General features: G+C 41.3%; 2 protein-coding genes across 2 annotated transcripts; one reads left to right on the top strand and one right to left on the bottom strand.

The window, feature by feature from the left end:
* Positions 1-373: 373 nt before the first annotated feature.
* UCHL1 (ubiquitin C-terminal hydrolase L1) lies at positions 374-12,031 on the bottom strand (the record flags this gene model as incomplete). Its single annotated transcript, XM_079709587.1, has 7 exons — positions 374-795; positions 4,665-4,723; positions 5,610-5,676; positions 6,520-6,567; positions 6,644-6,729; positions 8,888-9,038; positions 11,813-12,031. The coding sequence occupies 7 exons, from the start codon at positions 12,029-12,031 to the stop codon at positions 709-711; spliced, it is 717 nt and encodes a 238-aa protein (XP_079565713.1). The 3' UTR covers positions 374-708.
* Positions 1,907-2,077, top strand: LOC307055123 (translation machinery-associated protein 7-like; the record flags this gene model as incomplete). The annotated part of the gene is made up of 1 exon (XM_079707090.1): positions 1,907-2,077. The coding sequence occupies one exon, from the start codon at positions 1,907-1,909 to the stop codon at positions 2,075-2,077; it is 171 nt and encodes a 56-aa protein (XP_079563216.1).
* Positions 12,032-23,111: the final 11,080 nt, after the last annotated feature.

Genomic DNA, 23,111 nt, shown 5'->3' with positions numbered 1-23,111 from the left:
TCACTAATACTGCGATAACTTTGTAAGGGGACAGATGGTTACTAGCCTTATCGTGGTGATCATTTCATGATGTACTTAAATGTCAAATCACTCTGTTGTACATCTGAAACTAATATAATATTTATTATCAACTATATTTCAATAAAAGTAATTGTTCCAAAAAATAAAGTATTTAATTTTTTTTTAAGTCTACAGGTACACATAGTAACATAAATGTATAGAAAAAAGTGTAGAAACACACTAAACCGATAATATTTGTATGGTAATTTTCTTACCTGTACTGTATAAGTTCTTACATGGAAGATATGTATGTAATTACTATAATTTGGGATATACTGGGGGAAGGAAAAATGAAAACCAGTTTAGGCTCATCTCTTATCAGCAGAAAAATTTTATTCCTTTTAAGGACAAACCACATCCAAGGCCTTAGCTTACAGACAGAAACCAAAGTAGCCATTAAAGCATTAGATACTGAGGTATAAGACATACAGTGAGGGGAATGCTTTGCCATCAGAGGGTGACACCAAACTTGCTCGATGGAGCTCTGCTAGTGCGTGGGCGAAGTTGCGGGTAAGTGCGTATCTGCGGAACCGAAGGAGAACAGCTGTGCTCTACAAGTACTGAAGCATTTAGACCACATAGGTAGGGATATACTTTCACGATGAAGGAAAGGGGGGAGAAAGCGAAGTGCCCCACCACTTAGGCACATTAGGCTGCCTTGCAGAGGGCCACGGCGGAGAAGCGGACCTCCCCTTGCTCACGCTCAGTGAATTCTCTGCAGACCTTGGCGGCGTCCTGAGAAGGAGGAATGTCACGAATTAAGGTCTAAACAGCAAAAGCTCAAAATGAAAGCTTCAAGGGGAAAGTATCAGTGAGGTCTATTACCTGACCCACTTTAAACCTCCCAATAAACTTGAAAACCAGGGCTTAAGAGGAAAAAAAATCAGGTGATGGGAAAGAAGGACCCACATCACAAATCCAGCTTCAGAAGCTTTGATTCCTTTATTCTTTCTACCAAATGCTCTGTGCTTCTGCCACCTTGTGCCTGGTTTTGACAAGAAAACTATACTCTTGGTGCTCTTTCCCTCAAATCCAAAGATAAAAAATTGATTTCTCTTCCATAAGGAAAAAGTTCTAACTCAGAAATTCCCAGAGTAAAGACAGACTTATTTCAAGTAAACATTTTACAAAACAGGCTTAAAGTTTAAATACCTGGTATTCCAAGTACAGATAAGTGATGGACTCCTACATATTTAGGGAATGACATATGTTACTAATTCTAAGCACTAGATGACAAAGATTAGGAATAGAAAACTGACCCCAATGTTACTTGAGAAATTCTGGGGTTTAAATGCCTTGGGACCAGAATATCAATCACTGTTCAATTTGTAAAAAATCCAGTGGGAAGAAAGCCCCACCAACATTAAGTACGAGACCTTCAAGAGGACAGTGGATATGCTATGACAGAGAACAGTCACGGAACATCAGCTCCCAAGGCCTAAAAATCACCAACCTGATAATGAGTTCTGGCCCTGAAAAAAGCATCAACCCCACCCCGGTTTTGTTTCTGCTTTGAAACCACTTAGAAAAACTGAAGAGGATCTAGAGTAATATCTACATTTTATTCTATCAGAATTTTTAATATATTGATATCCCAGACCTGCCTTCCCCAAAGCCACTTTCCTTTAGGACCCATGCGGTTGATTAATGTTAAGGGTGTGCCTATAAAAACAGCCATCTCCTATACAGATGATAAGCAGTGACCTAATTCACTCAAGTTTAGGATACTTGGGTTGTTTATGGATTTTCTCACCAATTTAACAAGTTAATTCCGGGTATAGTTTAGACAACCTAAAACATCTCTAGGCATCCGGTGGCAGGGTCTGAGGAAGGGGCGGCAGGCGCCATGTCAGGCCGCGAAGGTGGCAAGAAGCAAGCCAAAGAGATGGACGAGGAAGATAAGGCATTTAAGCAGAAGCAGAAGGAGGAGCAAAAGAAACTTGAGGAGCTAAAAGCGAAGGCCACAGGGAAAGGCCCCCTGGCCACAGGTGCAATTAAGAAATCTGGCAAAAAGTAAGCTGTTCCTTGTGCCTGAGGCAATGATGATCCTTAGTTCCATTCCTGTTTAAACATCTGGATTCCCTGCCACAACATCTGTTGACACCTATAGCTAGAATGAAGTGTTGTCTTGGAACCTATTGTACATTTAAGAATAAACTTTTGTAAAAAAAAAAAAAATCTCTAACCATATAGAACCAGCCTTACTTAGGATAAGAATTTCCACTAATTAAGATGCTATTTTCTAGTCAATTAATTTAAAATGAGATTCTGTGGGGGGGTTTTTTTAAACAAAAAAAGTTTTACCTTCCCCACACCTCATAAATTCTACTCACGTAACAGTTTTAAGTATCCTATGCAGAGCACGTTTTATGGTACAGGCATACCTCATTTTATTGCACTTCACTTTATTGTGCTTTGCAGATACTCCATTTTTATTTTTTGGCAAATTGAAGGTTTGTGGCAATCCTGCATGGAGCAAGTCTATCAGCATCACTTTTCCAGCAGCACTGGCTCACTTCATGTCTCTGGGTCACATTTTGGTAATTCTCATAATGTTCCAAACTTTTCATTATTCTTATATTTGTTATGGTGATCTGTGATCATTGATCTTTGATGCTACTACTGCAAAAAGACTGACTCACTGAACACTCAGATGATGGTTAGCATTGTTTTAACAATATTTTAAATTAAGATATGTACGTTGGTTTTTTATACATAATGCTATTGCACACTTAACAGACTACAGTATAGTGTAAACATAACTTTTATATGCAGTAGGAAGCAAAAAAACTCAAAACTTCTCTTTATTGTGATATTTGTTTTACTGCAGTGGTCTGGAACTGAACCCACAATGTGAGGTGTGCCTGTATTAGGATAGTGTTTGATAGGAGTTGGTAGTACCTAGGAAGCTTTATTAGATGGACCAGAATCTTTCCTCCAGACAGGTCATAACCAGAAATTCTGCCCCTGTTCTTATTCTCTCCCGTTAAGTGAATCCTGACTCTCACGCAAATCCCCATTCTGTTTCTCTAGGTTTAGTTCTCATTCCATATCACTATTCTCATTTACCCCTGGTATATCCAAGAATTAGCTCTGACTGATCTCAGGTGTATAGGACAGCAGGCTAGAGAAAGTGACTGTCCCTCCTAGGACTGCATAATTTAGTCCACTAGTACCTTGAGGTCATCAGGTCTGTGATGTTCCAAACACAGGTCTACTATAAAGGTAGTATTGTACAGTGGCTAAGAGCACAGACTCTAGAGACAGACTGTCTAGATTTGAACCATGATTCTGTAGTTTGCCATTGACCTTGGGCATCACTTACCTCCGCACCTCTGCTTCCTCATCTGTAAAATGTAAGTAATACTAACTACCTCAGAGCATCATTAAAAGGAGTCTATAGAGGTTAACTAACTTAGAACAGCATCTAGCATGGAGTCAGCAAACTGCAGTCTGTGGGCCAAATCCAACCTGCTACCTGTTTTTGTTAATAAAGTTTTAGTGGAACACAGCCATACACATTCATTTAGACACTACCTATGGGGCTGCTTTGGAACTGTCACAGCAGAAATGAATACCTGCAACAGAGCCCATATGCTACACAAAACCTAAAATATTTCCTGGCTCTTCACAGAAAAAGTTTGCCAACCCCCAGTCTACACACAAGAAGCACGCAAAAAAGTTTAGCTGTTATGACAAATGAAGTAATTATACCTTAACATCATTTTTAATTTTATCACAAGCCATTTTCCCTTCTAACAGCAAACTGACTAAACTCTAGAGATTCATTTTTAGAGGGAAGAGAACTAGTCTACCAACTCGTGTTCAGAATTAAGAGATTTCTGCCGTCACTTTTACCAGGACGGTTACCCTGGATCGTAAAGTTCTGGTCAGGCATGTTTTGAATTTGCTTCCTTTGACTTGTTAACAGTGGACCGACCGTGTGGGAAGAAAACAATCACAGAGTTAACTGCCTAACCAGAATCCACAGTCAGAGAGGGACTACAAGACTGACCCAAATCCAGCAGTCAGAGAGGGACTAGGAAAGGCTTGGGTTGCTGTTCCATGAGTCTGAGTCACTGGCTATGATGTAATCTGACAAGAGGACAAGAGTCACCTTAATCCCACAAGGAAATAAACAATGGCTTTCAGGCTAAATCAAACTGTGGGCTAAAGAAAGCACGTGATACAGATTAGGCAGGGCTGCTCTAAAGGATGCTGTTTAAAACTATTAGCTATAAAATAAAGCAGACAGAATTACTGAGATGATCTTTAAGCCCTAAAGACTGCTCTTATCCCAGATGATTGATGCTGCCTGTACTGAAAAAGGTTTGCACTTTAGGGCATCCCTGGTGGCGCAGTGGTTGAGAGTCCACCTGCTGATGCAAGGGACGCGGGTTCGTGTCCCGGTCCGGGAAGATCCCACATGCCGCGGAGCGGCTGGGCCCGTGAGCCATGGCCGCTGAGCCTGTGTGTCTGGAGCCTGTGCTCCGCAACGGGAGAGGCCACAGTAGTGAGAGGCCGAAAAAAAAGGTTTGCACTTTAGAGTAGACAAACTGGCTAAAGAAATATGGGCCCTAGTGGAAATGGATTCCAAAGACTACCTGCAGCAGTGAGCCCTCTGAACTGGTGCCATGGTTCACCGGAAAAGGCATCCGTCCATCTGTAACGAAAAAGCCAGGCATGTCAATTTTCTCTGCACGTTTTCTGTCTACTGTGCTTGTCCAGCTTAAAGGCAGGTTTTAGATTCTTCCAAATACCACTGCCACTCCCACAAAGGTTAGGCTGGTTATGAAGCAATAGGCTGGAAATGAGGTTCAAGTGTTCCTAGATATCCACCCCAGGCAATTCTCATCTAAGCACCAAGACCACAAGACCACACAAGGCCAAACTAGCTACCCTACTAGGAGGGCTTGTGCCCATCTCTTGGGAAGGACCACAAAGCAAAAGTCAGAAGCAGTCTATGAGGTACAGGGAAGGTGGAGGGAAGAAAAAGGATCCTTGAGATTTCATTTGCCCCTCAATGACTGCTGAACGGCCCCAAGTTTTCTTTGCCCTTGCTTGCCATAGGTAGTATCTTGGCTTGAGATGACACAGCTGCAAGTCTTTCTCCATTAATACAAAGGAGATGACTCTTCTTAATACAGAGATGGACATGTCTGAATTTTTACACAAACCAGGTTGTGTTTAGGCATTTACCTCCTTCCGAAAGTATTCCTTGCCTGGAAAGGATGGCGGTGGAGACCTTATACTGGTGATGCTAATAGTGGAAGGTGGAAAGAGAAAATCTGAACGTGTATACTTTGAACTGGCTGATCAGTTCTCTTTACTGGTTTGTGACTAAAGCCATTCATCCCACAGGCCAGGTTCCTGAGGGCTCTGGGCATGATAAAGGGTTAAGTGCCCCCTTGAGAATACCTCAGTGTTCTGGCTTCATAAATGGATATACTAAGTGCTGCCATAAAGTCACACACCAGTACTGTAAGAGGAATTATGTCTGAGAGAATGCACGCATCTATATTAGATTCCAAAACTGGAGTGAAACGTACCAAGTTCATAGAGGTGGCCATCCACGTTGTTAAACAGAATAAAATGAAAGTTCACTTTGTCATCTACCTGCAGAAAGTCAATATATTTTTTCAAAAATGAGTACTTTTTATTGTATTATAAACTGCATTTAAAAATTAAGATACAAATGACGTAACATCACGTAAGTTTAAGGTCTACAACCTGTTGATTTGATACACATATTTTGCAATGTGATTATTTTATAAGCAGAAGTTAATTTGTTAAAAATAAATTCTCTAAGTAGAATATGCTTGAACCAACCTGCCTACATATTATTTTAAATGATTATAGCTAATATTTATTTCTTATATACTAGGTACTATTCTAAGACCATTAAAGTAGATATACTGTAACTCTCAGAACTCTAAGACTTGCTTTTTACTGAGGAGGAAATTAAGGCTTAGGGAGGATAAGTACTTCACCCAAGGTCACGACTAGAATGTGAGAGTCAACTGCAGTTATACAGGCACTATCACTGACTTAAATCTCATCAACAGTTGACTTGAAGGCTGTGTTCAGATTAATGGTACATTTAAGTCATCTAGAAACTTTTAGTCCTCGTTGGTCCAGCTTGCTCGCCAACAGACTGTGAGAAGAGTATGTGAAATGTTCAGTTATTAAGAGGGGTGCTACTCACTCTATTAGACCCATTTGGATCTATATAAAACACTACCAGCCTGAATTTACTCAAGACTGTGTCAACTGCCAATTAGATATTTTGAAGAGCCATTTCTATGAACAGGTCTGGTCAAGGCATTATTCTAGTAGAATTTTCTGGCATTCATCAGCCTTGGGTGGAAACATGTGCTGTGTTCCAGTAAGAGGTTCTTGCACATATTTCTGGGGAAACATGGGTGACACCTGGACAGCTTGGCTCTAACTTGTATTTACCCGACATTGGCCTTCCTGTGCCACAGCATCATGGGCTGCCTGGATGGCCTGCAGAAAACAGAATAGTTAGCATGAAAACCTCCAGAGTTACTGAAAATCGATGCTCTAGAAGTTCTCTTCCTACCTCATTCTTTTCAAAGCATTTTGCTCTGTCTTCAGGGGACAACTTCTCTGTTTCAGAAAGAAACTGTTTCAGAACTGACCCATCCTCTTTAAAAAAAAAAAAGCATATGTTAGTACCGATATAATGCAAATGGTTGCACATTTATTGCTGACTTAAGCCACTGCATAGTCTGTCACGTGTGGCAACCTGACTTTTTACCATGGCCTCTGAGGATGTGGATGAGCAGTGCCTCTTCCCCAGCCTTTTTCCAACCATTCCCCTCTCACTGCATTCAAGCCAGAGAACTCTCAGTTCCTCCAGCATGCCAAGCTCTTCCTCACATCCTCCCTGTCCCCCGACCCCTCCCCACCTTCCACCTCACCCTCACCTCTCAGATCTCCTACCACCTCTGTTACAGCACTGATCCAGTGGTAACATGTATTTGTGAGACTTTCAATGCCATAAAGGCAGGAACTGTCTTGTCTATTGCTCTTATCTACAGCACTTAGCAATGCACAATTAATGTTTATTGCATACATGATGTAACAATAACATTCTAATCTATCAATATCAACAGTTCTCAAACCAAGACTTTTATTTCAGGGTAGAAAATGCAATCTTAGTAATATGGTTATCCAGAGAGACATCAACCTACAGATCTTAAATAGAAATACAAAGACCCTAACAGTCTGGTCTAGAGACAGCTAACTAGCTGATGGTTGGCATAAGCATTTTGCCATTGCTCAGTGTGGATGAGTCTAGGATGCAAGAGCAACTTGTATTTCAAAAGACCTCAATTTGAACTTTCAGCTCTAAACTTAAACAAATTTGTTAAATGGGGACCATTTAAAATTTTGAAATTATAGGAATCCTCTCAACTTTATGAGGGCTGTGACTCAGATTAAGCCGATGGTACCGTCATGACCATGTTTATGGAAGAGTTACAGTATCTGTGACCTCAGGAACACAGTATTCTAAAAGAAATTATACTAACTACAGAAAAAAAAAAAAGGATCAAACTATGACTTTTTTTTTTTTTTGCTTTATAACAAATTTAATCAGTTATACATATACATATGTTCCCATATCCCCTCCTTTTTGCGTCTCCCTCCCACCCTCCCTATCCCACCCCTCCAGGCAGTCACAAAGCACCGAGCTGATCTCCCTGTGCTATGCGGCTGCTTCCCACTAGCTATCTACCTTACGTTTGGTACAAACTATGACTTCTTAATGACTCACTCAAGTCAATATTTGAAAAAGCAACTTCTAGAATATCTGGACCTTTGTTGCCAGACAAGCCTTTTTTTTTTTGATTTCAGAAGTATACCAGGAGTAGAATCTTGGCCACAATTCCCTTGTTTAAATTAAAAAAAAAAAAAAAAAGTATTTGACCTGCTACAGGCAACAGCATGGACTGTTAGTTGAACTTATTCAATTCTCAGCCACCCCCATCCATTGTCTAAATCAGGAGTTGGCAGACTACTGCCACCTAATAAAGTTTTATTGGAACACAGCCACATCCACTGCTCTACATCTTGTCTATGGCTGCTCTTGCACTACAAGAGCAGAGATTATATGGCCCTCAAGGCCTAAAAGATTTACTCTCTGGCCTTTTAAGAAAGTTTGCTGACCCCTGGCCAAAATCATACACAATGCCGTGTATTTTAACATATTTCAATGCTGTTACTTGCGCTTCTGACAACTTAAGGGCTGAGACTCATCTCTTCTCTATCCTCCATGGCATCCACTGGAGACGAGCTAAAATTCCTGACCAAGCTTTGTTCACAGATGGATCTCTCAAGGTGCCAGCCTGCGGCTATGCCTCCCTGCAGGACCTCGTGCTGTGTCCTGCTGCTTTAGGCTGTTTTGGTTCTCCTGTTGCTTATGAGACACAGCACCATTAAAGAAAGGTCCTGAAGGTTGGCGTTTTATGCCTTAACAGCATCTCTAATTCTTTAGAATTGTCAAGACTAGCAGGAAGATCTGCACATGAAGAACCCAGGTGGAGAGGCAAGTACAAAACGGCACTGTCACCCGCCCTGCCTCTCCAGGCGGAGGAAACCACACTATGTTTCTTGGATGCGCTTCCCTTCCTCAAAAGGGAGGAACAATGAGAATTCACCCACTGATTCTAACTGCATAAGCAGATTTTCAAAAAAATTTAAGGCAATGGCTTTGCCAAACAGAGGCTTGGGGGTGTTGGAAGGAAGCATTACAGTTAATTAAAGGTCAACCAGAGGATGACTGGCCTCAAAACCCACTCACCGAACTCCAGTTTGTCCTGATTATTGGCCACTGCATGAATGAGTCCGATGGTTCCACAGGAGTTGCCAATGGTCTGCTTCATGAAGTACACCTTAGGACTTACTTCTTGTCCCTTCAGCTCTTCAATCTGTTTTTTCCTGAAGTTCTCATGCTTTGAGTGCAAAAAAACATTTTTACATCTCAAAATGAAAATGCAAAGAACAGACAGCAGCACAGTAAGTTCTAGCACCTAAATGGAAACAGAAGTGGGATATGTGACAGGAGCCTTGGTTCTAGGTGCTGGCTGGCGCCCAGAGAATGGCCCGTCTGCCACCCACGCCCACGTCAGCCCGTGGGGTTCTGAGAGGTTCTGACACTCCACCCTGATGCTGCAGTGCAGTAGCGGCCTTGGATATTGCCCAAGCCTTTGTCTAGACACCACTGCAACCTTTTAGCTTGAAATGGATGGCATGCTGAAGTCAGAAAAACAGACAAGTTCGTTATTTTCTTCCTTTAACACTAACGACTTTCACACAGGCATTCCAATCAAGCGCTGGTCAGTTGAATGCCCAAGAACACCAGCTAGTTTATACCTCACTATTCTTTGAAGTTCTACTTCTATTCTGCCCAAATACATGTCTCTTCAAAAACAAAACAATACAAAACTTAACTAAAGAAAGGAGCAATTTAAAGAAATTAACTATTCCCTCATCCTTTTTTAGGAAGGAAAGACAACTGGTCTGGGGTGCTGGACTGTGATTTCACAAAACTTTTTCATCCTACAAGAGGAAGATGTAACTCTTGTTTTCCTTGACAACTATACAATTTGAGGAGACTAGTGTCCTCAAAGCATTATCTCTTTGTACAGTAATATAGAGGGCTTGCCTGGCCCTTTCACTAACAAGTTCTAAAGACCTTAAAGGTATGACTGCTCAGTTAAAAGCAGAGTGCTGATGCTATAGAAACACTAATGTCTTACTACTGGTATAAACCGTATGGAACCCGAGAAGTAGATATATTTCTAATTCTAGCAGCCTTGCATTACTGTACACAGAACTGAAGTAAGCCTTGTGTGTGGTACCATCAGAGGAATAAGCTCTCTTGTCCCACAAGATCAACTTAAACTCCAACTAGTAGAAGTTCTAGCATCATGTATCTACCTACTGGATCCTTGAATTGAGCTACTCATTGACTGTTAAGGATTTTCACTTTTCTAAAAAGGTTTAATTTTTTTGTAATCGGATAGCATCATCCTTTAGGGTTTTTTGAGCTCTTGCATGCAGACATTTCTGTAAATATCCCTTAAAATGTGTTAAAAGTAGTCCATTTAGGATTTCATAATATTCTTAGATAAAATTAGATGCTTTCTAAATTAACATTAGCTTGTTTGGAAGTCAACCTATAAACCTCGACTTTTCTTGTAATTTGCTTCAGTATTTAGCCCAATAGGTGTTTTGTGCCACATAACAGGCATTCAGTAAAATCTGATAGACAGAACTGGAGCGAAAAGACAAAGTATCGAGCTCTTTCAAACATAAAACATTCTACCCAGAATGTTCTACTAACCAAGATCTGCTTGATCCAGCAAAATGAGAGCAGTGGGCTTTTGCAAGACAAACACGCTGCACCACTGCCTCCCAAAGGCCTTGCCTTTGAGTGCTGCTGCTCTAAAACCTCCGAGTCATCATGGTTCCTCTAATAAGAAACCTCTGGGAGAGGCTCAAATGAGAGAGAGATTGCATTTGATTTGATCAATGGGGAAGCTAATTTGACTTGCAATTATTTGCGAACTCCATTTTCACCTTAGTAAAGGTTTTGGCAATAACAAACGTGTCAGTGGGACTATCCTAACAGCTTTAATAAGTGTTTTTAACCCACAATACTTAGCCCATTTACTAGGCGGAACACCTGGAACTTCCCATAGGGCTTAGTTTATGCTGAGGATGCTTCTAGAACACCCGGCATTAGGATGGTGCTTCAGTTTAGCTCACTCTGTTTGGACCAATGCCGTATACGCTAATGCCCCCAAGTTTCACTAAAGCAAAATTCAACCACTCCTCAATCAGGGGTCGAGTGGCAGCAATCGATAGACAAAACCATGCTAATTAGTGGGATTCCACACATCCAAGACAACAATTACCCCAGCTACCTTTTTATATCTGATGCTCAGTCTTTGAGGTACATACATACTTGCACACTTGCAGGTGGAAGACCATCTAAAGGGAAATGAAAAAGCATTTCCAAGACTGGTCTAATGCCCACCTATTCACTTAACTACAAGGCCAGAGAGGAAAGAGGCTGAGAGGTAGAAGGGAGGTTCTCACACAGGAACCACACACAAATGATTAAGCTTTAGAAAAACACATTGGAGAAACTAAAATCCAAGTGTGTACGTTGTAGGGAGTGAAGGGTTGGGAAGAAACCCCTGAACCCACTGAAGACCCAGGCAGCAGAGGTGGAAAATTAAAGAACCTATTGTTTTCTTGTGGTTTAGGCAAGCCCATCCCCCTCCATTTTACAGCAAGGTGGGAGTCTGAGAACCAAACAATAAAACGACACGTCACAGCCGTTAAAGGGAAACAACCGGCCAGCCATTCCTTGGCTCAAACTGCCAAAAAGCCTAGGCTCAAACTGCACTCATGAGCAGGGTGAACTGTCTTCCTGGATAATTGGGATGATGGAACTGAGATACTGCTTCTCCTCCAAATTCAAGGCAATACTGGATGGATGAACGACCAGGCAATAAACTCTGTTACAACAGCAGCCCAGTGAGTAGGTACCATGAAAGTGCGAGTTCCTCCCTCCACCCGCCGCAAGGAAGGGGCAGTGTGCCAGCTCTGGGCGCCCAGGCCAGGACGGGAGGAGAGCCTGCACCGTCCTCAATGCCTCACTCTGGTCTAGGGGCAGCGCGCGCAGCGCCTGCGCACCCCGGGCCCCACGCCCTACCTGGGCCGTGAGAGGAAAGAGCAGCAGCAGCGCGCAGGCAGGCGCCGGCACCGAGCCCAGAGACTCCTCTTCCAGTCCCAGCACGTCCTCGAAGCGCCACTGGCCGGCGACCCCCAGCCGGGCCAGCACCTGCGGGGAAAAAACATGGCGGCCAGGCGCGGAGACAGGCAAGTGGCGGGCACCTACCGGGAGGCGGGGGAGGCGGGGCGGGCTCTGCATCCTCGCACCTCTCCCCGGGCCTGGGAGGAGCCCGGCCCCGCCCCCCACCCGAGCCGAGCGCAATGACACAGCACAAAGCGCGGCCCACACGTGGCTCCCGCGACGCCCGGGGCTAGCAGCCTCCTCCATCCCACCTCTGACCGGTTTCGCAGTCACCGCAGCCCCCGAGGCAGGGGCAGAGGGACGGCACCCCGGCCGCGCCCCAGCCCCGCCGCCTCCGGAGCGCGCAGGGCGCCGCTCGGTCCCCGAGAAACAGCCGGAGCCGGTGGGCGCCTCCGCCTCGGTGCTCCCGGGGGAGGGAGACAGAGGCAGCCCGAGACGTCACTCACTTTGTTCAGCATCTGAAAGGCAAATGCAAAGAAAAAAAAATGCAAAGATAAAAGCAGTCATTGATACCGCTACCTGGTGAGGGCTGACCCTCGGCCCTGCGCTCCCCGAGTAACAGTGCACCTGATGCTCACCTCCGGGTTAATCTCCATCGGCTTCAGCTGCATCTTCGCGAACTACAGCAGGATGCACGGCCCAGAGAAGAGGAAAAACAGAGAGCGGAGCCGCCCAGGCTGCAGCTATAAAGCACCGGCCTGACGCACTGTGGGTGCCTGTGCAGGGGGAGCAGAGGCAAAACCAAGCGAGGAGAAACGGTCAGTCGCAGCCAAATGTGCACGAACCCCCCCCCTTGCGCAGCGCGGAGTGGTACGGCCAAACCCCCAAACCTTGCAGTCTCACTTGCTGGTGAGATAATCTGGTGGTTGTGGAGATGGGTTTTGTTGGTGGGTGTTCCTTGACCGTGTGGAGCAGTCTTTTCTGATGGAGTCTGATTTTTTGCTAAGTCTCTGGAAACCCACACTTTCGACCATCCCAGTTACCTGAAAGCTTAGAGTCTCTGAAGCACTGAGAAAAAGCCCAAATTCAACAGGTATATATTTAACATGAATATAAATCTAGGAGCAGTTTGCATTTGACCTTAGATAATTCATCCTCCATGTTAAAGCAAACCAGCACCGAGGTTCGTTTTTAATTGACCGCCTAGAATAAAACATAGTCTGTAATATAGCACATATTGCATTAGTGATGCTGATGTAATGTGACTCCCAGGGAAGAATTGGTTGGTCTTGGGGAAGCGGTAGAGACCTGGGGGATGTGGCTGTAATACGACACACAGAGAAGGCAGGCTGTCGGAGACTTTAGGAAACATATCCAGGGAAAAAGACAGGTATAATTTCAGGATGAGAGGCTGTAAAAGGAAACGCATTTTTTTCAAGGAATGGGAGGCTTTGAAAAATAAAACGTTAAGTTCACAATAGAATACTCCCAGTGAAGAAGAAAGGTAATGGCAACTTTAAAAACCACTGTTCTCTAATGATCTCAGGTGGGGTTTGGGTTTTTTTTCTACCAGCGTATTCAAAAGATGGAAACAAATAGCATATGCCTAAGAATGAATAAAAATAAAAAGTGGAACAAACTCTGTAAGAATAGTGCAGGAAAACAAAACCTCAGAATGAAGTGGGGCTTGCTGAATCCTAAGAAAAGAAGAAGGTTGGGTATTTTTTCACTTATGCTCAGAACAAGATAATGATGATGGTGAAAAAATAGACCTACTGTTTAGGGGATCCAAGGTTAAAAGATGACAGAGAGAAGGGAAGGGATCTGCTGTTTTTGAGTTATTACCTCTACTGTGGATCAGATTTTTTGCATGTCATCTCACAACCCTTAGAGAAGCCAATGAAGAAACTCTTCGTAGTGCAGTTTTACAGCTCAGAATCCATGGCTTGGAGAGGTTAATTTGCTTTAAGATCACAACTGAAAAGTAAAACTGAGAAGCAAACCCTCGTAAATTGGGCTCAAGGAGCCCATTCTCTATCCAAAATTCCACTACATTCCACTTCTATTTTCTTCCCATTTTTACTATCAGAAAAATGACCTTCACACAGAACATGAGAGAGGAAAAGACATTAGTAAGAAGAACTTAATGGATGAATTTTGTGGTATGTAAATTATGCCTCACTAAAGTTGTTTCTTTAAAAATAGAAGACTTGGGCTTCCCTGGCGGCACAGTGGTTGAGAATATGCCTGCCAATGCAGGGGACACGGGTTCGAGCCCTGGTCTGGGAAGGTCCCACATGCCGCGGAGCAACTAGGCCCGTGAGCCACAAGTACTGAGCCTGCGCGTCTGGAGCCTGTGCTCCGCAACAAGAGAGGCCGCGATAGTGAGGCCTGCGCACCGCGATGAAGAGTGGCCCCGGCTTGCCGCAACTACAGAAAGCCCTCGCACAGAAACGAAGACCCAACACAGCCAAAACATTAATTAATTAATTTTAAAAAAAATCCAAAGCATTGCTCTCTGAAAAAAAAAAATAATAATAGAAGACTTGAAAGTCTTGACAAGTGAATAGTAGTACAAGAATACCTGGCTATGTTGAATGAGTTCTTGCCTTTAAGACTGAGACAAATTACATCCTAATTTACTTCATTTTTTCAACAAGTACCAATTAAGCACCTACTGTGTAATGGGGATACAAAGGTGAACAAAGTAACTTCTGTCATCGAGCTCTTATCAGTAATAAGAGTGGTGTGAGAGGGAGTAGAGTTCAGGAATGCTTAGCGTAGGGAATCGGGAGGGCTTCCCAAAGGAAGTGACATTTAATATAAGGCCTGATGGACCTGTAGAAGTTAGCAGTTTACAGTTATTGCCAAAATAAATAGTAAAAGAAATAATGATAATATTGTAAATCAACTATACTTCAATAAAATTTTTAAAAAAGAAGTAATGAGGGACTTCCCTGGTGGCACAGTGGTTAGGAATCCACCTGCCAATGTAGGGGACACAGGTTCCAGCCCTGGTCTGGGAAGATCCCACATGCCGCGGAGCAACTAAGCCCGTGCGCCACAACTACTGCGCCTGTACTCTAGAGCCCGTGAGACACAACTACTGAGCCCACATGCCACAACTACTGAAGCCCGCATGCCTAGAGCCCATGCTCCGCAACAAGAGAAGCCACCACAATGAGAAGCCTGCGCACCGCAACGAAGAGTAGCCCCCGCTCGCCACGACTAGAGAAAGCCCGTGCGCAGCCACAAAGACCCAACGTGGCCAAAGATTGATTAATTAATTAATTAATTAATTAAAAAAGAAGTAATGATAACACTTTCTGAAATCTTCGTTAAAGGTAGTCACTCATTCACTCAACTAATATATATATAATGAGGGCCTACTATGTGCCAGGAAGCATCAGAGCAATGAATAAAACAGCTCCCTGCTTACAAGAAGATGCCAGAGACTAGACATGAACAAACTGTATCCTGATCTTTTTTTTAAAAAAAGAGGGGAGAGCCAGGGGAGAATGTATCACTGAAACTGTAGACCAGGAGATTTGATATCAATCATTAGCCAAATTCTAGGACTCATAAGTAGTGAATTCTTTGAAAAAATAGAATGCTTTGGGGCTTACTAGCTAGATGGACTGGGAGAACACTTCTCATTGTATTCTTTCTTCATGCTGCCTGGGTTGACATCAACTGATATTAAAATTGAGGTGGTTTTATAGCTTATTTAAGTTACTCTACCTTTGAAAAAGAAGTGCTGCTGAATGAAGTAATCTCAACCTGTAGCCACCCGACAATGGTTCTAATCCTGTCCTGTGCAGTTTTATTGGAGCAGAGAGAGAGAGGGAGAGAGCACATGCAAGCGAGAATAAGCAAACTAAATGGCAGAGTCATGAGATTCAGAAAAATGAGTTAAAAATAAAATGATGATATTTAATAGAGATTTTGGTGATAGTTGTACACCCCTATGAATATACCAAAAAACTTTAAATGGGTGAATGTTATCTTAGCAAAGGTGTTAAAAATTCTGTAGGGATATGTATGAAGCTCTGCACATCAATTATCATAGTACAGTTGGTCTTTATAGTCACTTTTTTCTTGATTCTGTGGTTGTAAACGTATGTAATAATGTGGAAAATATCAAGTGAAAAACAAGTCCACAACATTTTGTTTATAAACATTAAAAATGAATACACAAAGATCAGAAGGAAAACCATTTTTTTAAAAAATCAAATACGCAGGGTAAATATGGAGTAGACCTGTTAGAGGTGGAAAAACAAAATCAGTGAGTGGATAAGTTGTCCTTCATAAATAAAGTTGCCATTTCTGATTCACCAGTAATAGGATTTTTATCATAAGTGGCTTTTTTGTTTTGTTTTGTTTTTTAGCAATAAGATTTGGGATTGACCCTTTAGAAACCAACTTTTTTTTGATTCCGATAATTAATAAGACAGATATATTCAAACATCCTTGGTAGAACAGTCCTACAGTATATGGGAGTCAATCCTGAAGGCTCAGCCCACAAAGTTTGTTCTCCAGCACTCCCAGTGGTTTTGTAAGCACCTAATTCCCTGTATTAAATTCCATTCTACTTAAAATGCCTAAAGTAGTTTTGGACTCCTGCATTGCTATACTGCAGGCATACCAATAGAAGTACATGAGATGATTTCAGGTGAATCACAAACATGTAATAGTTATTTGTTTTAATGCACATCATAAAAGCTGTGTGTTCTTGTACGTGTGTATAATTAGAACAAGTTTGTGATTTCACAGCTGTTAAATCTTTGGGCAAATCTAACATATACTAAGCAAATAGTATTATTGGTCTATAAGGATACTGCAAAAAAAAAAGGAGTCATTCATAAATCTCAAAGATAGGAAAACTCTAATGACAAAAGACTGTTACTAGTTGAAGGGGGAGAGTATACAGTGTCTTTGTGAAGACAGGCAACGCAAGCACTGAAGCAGTGCTCCCCAAATATTTTGAGAAGTGGGTATTTCTGCCTGAAATCAGAAGTTACCCAAGGAGGGAGATGAGGAAGGAAAGAGCACTAGCCTTTTTTGTTATACAAAGGACATTGTATTTGTCATCCCCATTGAATCCTCAGACCAATCCTCTGATATTCATACTTCTACCTTGATTTTGCGGGTAAGTAAACTCAGTAAACTGAGGCCTCAGAGAGACTGTTTAAATTGCTAATGTCACACAGCTACTAAGTATCTGAGTCTAGGTTTCAACCCAAGTTTATTTGATTCAAAAACTTGTGCATGTTCAACTGTCCTGCCTACTTCCATCTAAGGGCCAGCCTTACAGCCTTAGTCATAGTAAGTCATAATAAGATGAAGATCAACCGCTGAGAAAAAGGCACTTAAAATGACTTCCCCAGTGTCCAGTGCCAGAGCAAGTCACCCAACTCTGATAAGCGTGGCTCACTTTGAGTTCTGAGAGTCTAGTTTGAATTTATAATTAGCACATAAATTATTGACAGACAAAGTACTTCCTCAACATTTAGAAAAATTACTTGGCAATTCCTCTGTCAATAATGTTTCCCCAGAAGCAAGGTTCTGACATCCAGATATTTTAAAGTTAAAAATAACACAATAAAAAATTGCATATAATGCCGAGAAATTACCGCACTTAGTTCCCATGGTAAAGTCAATTTTCATCCTGTTTCCTAAAAGCGGTTCATTAACTGGGTATCCACAAATATGTCGGAAGGAAGAAAGAGAAATGTGAGAGAGGAGAGTGCATGTCCTCATTGAATTATACCTTACTTCATATAGTCATGTATTTATTCAACACATATTTTTGAGCACCTACTATGTGTTAGACACTATACTATGCTTACCTGGGTTGGGGGTGAGGTTAGCAGATGACAGCTATAAGGCATAGACCATGTTTTCTGGGCTTTTAAATGTCGTCAATTTTAAGATAAATGATCAATTTAAGAGCTTCTTTTGTAGGGGGAAGGGGCAGATCCTGAGCATCAAATGTATTTATCAGTTGTAAGGCATCTCTCTTTTCAAAAATGTTTAAACGTGAAAAACAGGTGCATCTTAGACACAAGGAAACACTGGTTCTGTTTTTTATCAAGCTCTTCACAATCAACTTGTGTTCAGGACAGCTAGCAGCATGCACTGTCCACAGTGAAAAAGAAATGCCTTATGTTTCTAAGGTATAGAGAAAGGGCTTGAGGACATAGGAGAAATATGACACAGCTGGCAACTGGTAGCAGATAATGAGAGGTGTTCTCAGGACAGGTGAAATAGAGATCCTGCCCTACTGTCCCTCAGTTACTATTTCTTGTGGAGCTGTGAAATTGGAAATCAGAGGGCTTTGGTGGACCCAGATCAGCCATCCAAAATGTGAACACAGGCAGTTTAATTAACTTCTTTACATCCCAGTTTCCTCAACAGTAAAATGAGTGTTACAGGAACACTACAATTTCTCCCAATTCTAGCATCCCAAGGACCTTGAGCAGCAGAAAATAAAAGATATATACACCAAATCATATAAAAATTTGGGTAAGTCTACTTTCATCTCTAATTCCTTAATTTTAGCCATTAGCCCTGTTTGATGTGACTAGGATATAATAAACAAGATTTATCAGTTAAAATTGGTTTCTGAAGTGTGTTTCTGAGCTGTTTGTTACATATATCCTTTTACCAGGAGATTAGTATATGAGGAATATGATAAGCAGAAAAAATTTAAGTCTATAAATATACCAGGAAATGTCTTCTCGAGAACACTGCTGAGTTCTAAGACCTAACCAAGCGTTTTTTCAGAATCCTTTGAGTAAATAGATCAATTTATAGATGTCTAGTGTCTTGGTCTTACCTGGACATTTAGCTTCAGTGGCCTAAGAACATGAAGCAATTAAAAAAAAAAACTCAACCCATACATAAATTCACTACTCTAAGGAATTTACCTTTTCATTTCTCCACATATTTCTTCTAGTACTTGGCCATCTGTATAGCAAACCCTGTTGCTATCGACATTTATTATCCTCTTCCTTCTAACTTGGCTGCCCACTGTTCCAGTCCCAACTCCATACTGCTTTCTTAGACCCCAGCTCAAGTCTGTTTTCTTTTGGGGGATCGTTCAGGGCAAGGAGGAGGAAGGGAGGTTGTCACTGGAGAACTCCTTTGCTTCTTGTGAGACAGACAGTATTTCAAACAGTGTGTCCTATGCACTGTATTAGTAGACCTTCCATGGAAGAGCCCCTTAGAGCACTAGGTCAGCCATAATGCCAGAAGCAGATACCCTGTTTTTTTCTTTTTTCTTTTATATTGGAGTATAGTTGATATACAATGTTGTGTTAGTTTCTGGTATACAGCAAAGTGATTCAGTTATACATACAAATATATCTATTCTTTTTCAGATTCTTTTCCCATTTAGGTTATTACAGAATACTGAGTAGAGTTCCCTGTGCTATACAGTAGGTCCTTGTTGATTATTTATTTTATATATAGTAGTGTGTATATGTTAATACCAAACTCCTAATTTATACCTCCTCCAACCTTTCCCCTTTGGTAACCATAAGTTTGTTTTCTAAGTCTGTGAGTCTGTTTTTGTTTTGTAAATTAGTTCATTTGTATCATTTTTTTATACTCCACATATAAATGGTATCATATGATATTTGTCTTTCTCTATCTGACTTACTTCACTTAGTATGATAATCTCTAGTCCATCCATGTTGCTGCAAATGGCATTATTTCATTCTTTTTATGGCTGAGTAATATTCCATTGTATATATATACCACATCTTCTTTATCCATTCATCTGTCAATGGATGTTTAGGTTGCTTCCATGTCTTGGCTATTGTAAATAGTGCTGCTATGAACATTGGGGTGTATGTATCTTTCCAAAGTATGGTTTTCTCCAGATATATGCCCAGCACTGGGATTGCTAGATCATATGGTAGCTCTATTTATAGGTTTTTAAAAAAAATATTCTATTTATTTATTTATTTGGCTGTGTTGGGTCTTAGTTGCTGCACGTGGGATCTTTCATTGTAGCGCGCAGGCTCTTCCTTGCAGCATGCAGCCTTCTCTAGTTGCAGCACGTGGGCTCTCCAGTTGTGGCACACGGGCTCCAGAGCACATGGGCTCAGTAGTTGTAACGCACAGGCTCTCTAGTTGCAGCACACAGGCTTAGTTGCCCCACCGCATGTGGTATCTTAGTTCCCCAACCAGGGATCAAACCCACGTCCCCTGCATTGGAAGGCAGATTCTTAACCACTGGACCACCAGGGAAGTCCCCAAGCTCTATTTATAGTTTTTTAAGGAACCTCCATACTGTTCTCCATAGTGGCTGCACCAGTTTATATTCCCACCAGCAGTGTAGGAGGGTTCCCTTTTTTCTACACCCTCTCCAGCATTTATTGTTTGTAGCCTTTTTGATGATAGCTATTCTGACTGGTGTGAGGTGATACCTCATTGTAGCTTTGATTTGCATTTTTCTAATAATTAGTAATGTTGAGCAGCTTTTCATGTACTATTTGGCCATCTGTATGTCTTTTTTGGAGAAATGTCTGTTTAGATCTTCTGCCCATTTTTTGATTGGGTTGTTTGTTTTCTGATATTGAGCTGTATGAGCTGTTTGTATATTTTGGAGATTAATCCCTTGTCGGTCAGATCATTAGCAAATATTTTCTCCCAGTCTATGGGTTGTCTTTTCGTTTTGTGGATGGTTTCCTTTGCTGTGCAAAACCTTTTAAGTTTAATTAGGTCCCATTTGTTTGTTTTTGTTTTTATTTTCATTACTCTAAGAGGTGGATCCAAAAAGATAATTGCTGCGATTTATGTCAAAAAGTGTTCTGCCCGTGTTTTCCTCTAAGAGTTTTATAGTATCTGGTCTTACATTTAGGTCTTTAATCCATTTTGAGTTTATACCCTGTTTGTTTCTTTTTATCAGCTACCAAACTTTCACCAGCAGCCCACTACTCCTTAAAAACTGCCCTTGTGAAAACTGACCAGAACAGAGCCTTATGCCTATCTCAGTAAGAGGACCTCAAACATTTAAGCAGAGTGGGAAGTACATTGTATCTCAGAAAGGACAAATTAAAGAAACACAACGTATCCCTAAAAGGAAAAATAAAAAGAAATCCATGCTTAGATATAAGTAGTGAAACTGCAGAACACCAAGAACAAAGAAAGATTTTAGAATCAGCCACAAAGAAAGCATAAATGAAAATGACATCAGTCTCCTCAATAGCAACCAAGGAAGCCAGGAGACAATGGAATCATACCTCCAATGTGCTGAGAGAAAATAACTGTCATCCTTGAATTTCATATTCAGCAAAACTATCTTTCAAAAACAAAGGTGAAAAAAATTTACATATAAACATAAGCTGAGTTTACTACTTAGAGAGTTGTACAAAAGTAACTTCTAAAAGATGTAATTAAAGAAGAAAAAATGATCCAGTCGTTGGTCTGAGAAAAGGGATTAAAATAATATTCAGTGGAAACATATATGTAAATCCAAATAAATAGAATAGTGCTAAAATACGATTTTACATAATAATATATATGATGTGAGGAAGTGCAAGGAGAGTGAATGTATTCACAGGTTCTTTATTGTTCTGGCAGAGGTTAAGAAATTATTTAACTTTAGGCTTTGTTAAGTTGTCTCAAGGGCAATTGATAAAGAAAAGAAAAAAACATATAAATCCAAACAATTAGAGCTAAATAGGAGAAGGGAAGAAACACAATCAAACCCCCCCAAAAGGCAAGATAAGAGGAAAAAAAGCATAGAAAATCCAGGACAAATAGGAATAATAAGGTAAGAGAGAGAAAAGTAGAAAAAAGTCCAAATTTTAAAATCATATTAAATGTAAATGGACTAAACTTACGTTTTATCAAATTAGATTCTTTAAATCTAGATACGTGCTATTTTTAAGAGACATGCCTAAGGCATAAGGATATGGCAAAATCAAAAGTAAAAGGAAGGGGAAAAGTTTTCCAGCAAAATTATTAACCAAGGAAACCTAGTGTAACTATATTAATATCCACATAATGGATTGTTAAGCAAAAGCATGATTAGAGATAAGGGTATCATTATGATTATTTAATTCATCAGGAAGATACAACAATTCTAAAGTTGCATGCTCCTAATAAAGTAGCCTTAAATGTGTAAAACAAAATTTGATAGGACTGCAGGGGAGAATGGATAAATCCACCATTACCTTGTACCCACCTTTCTGAATTATTTATAAGTCAAACTGACAATATAGTGAGGAGTGTGGTACCTGGTTAAAACCTATGTGTGGTTTTTTTCAGGCCTGATCACAGGCAGTTACAAAGGCTTTACCTGGCAGGCCTCTTGGGGAAGAGGCCTACATCAGATTTGAGGTACAGCCAATGCATTGCAGCCTCTGAGAGGACCTGCAGGCAAGGACTCAGGCCCCTCTGGCCAATCATGCTCTTTGACATACTTGCATTCCTACTCCCAGAACCTTTATTTCTAAGCTTTTATCTAAGCCTTGGGCAGATCTCTCCTTCAGGTGCCTGGGTTGAGGCCTCCTTATGGGGAGCAGAGGGGAACCATCGAAGGCACCTTTGCCCAGGCTTACTCAGTACTTTTCCACACCTCATCCTTCCCCCGTGCCCTCAGCCCCAACCCCAGGGGCCATAAAACTATTGGTGTCTTTTGTTCCGGGGCTCCCTCAACAGTGAGATGATCCCCACATCTTCACTGATCCAGCTGACCTGGACCAGTGTGTACTTCCCTGGGGGAAAGCGGAACAGAGGAGTCTGCACTTTCTGCAGTTTAGCTACTTGCTTGTTCCAAAGCAGTAAGTGGTTAAGCCCTTTCATTTTTGGCTTGTTTTCATCAGCTACTCTGACACCTGGCAGCTCACTCCTCTCTCTATCTCTCTCTCTCTCTCTCTGTCTCACCCAGCTCAGCTGGCTGAGCTTCTGACATATAGAAGATTAAAAAACAAAACTGAATACCACAATAAAACAGTCTTAATCTAATGGTCGTATATAAAACTCTGTACCCAACAATTTTAAAATGTGCATTCTTCTCAAGCATTCATGGAGCATTTATAAACATTGATTAAGTGCCTAGTCATGAAGCATGACTCAACACATCTTATAGAATCAGTATTATGCAGATGACATTTTCTAATTGCAATGCAGTTAATTCAAATACCAATAATAAAATGACAAGTGAGACTTTTAAAATTAACTTTGGAAATTAAATGCATGCTCTTTAGTAAATCATGGGTCAAAACCATCATTGAAATTTGAA

The sequence above is a fragment of the Hyperoodon ampullatus genome, assembly GCF_949752795.1.
Source record: "Hyperoodon ampullatus genome assembly, chromosome: 1".
In the NCBI taxonomy this organism is placed as follows: domain Eukaryota; kingdom Metazoa; phylum Chordata; class Mammalia; order Artiodactyla; family Ziphiidae; genus Hyperoodon; species Hyperoodon ampullatus.
The sequence above is the reverse complement of the archived record's forward strand: the minus strand, read 5'-3'. Positions and strand labels throughout refer to the sequence as shown.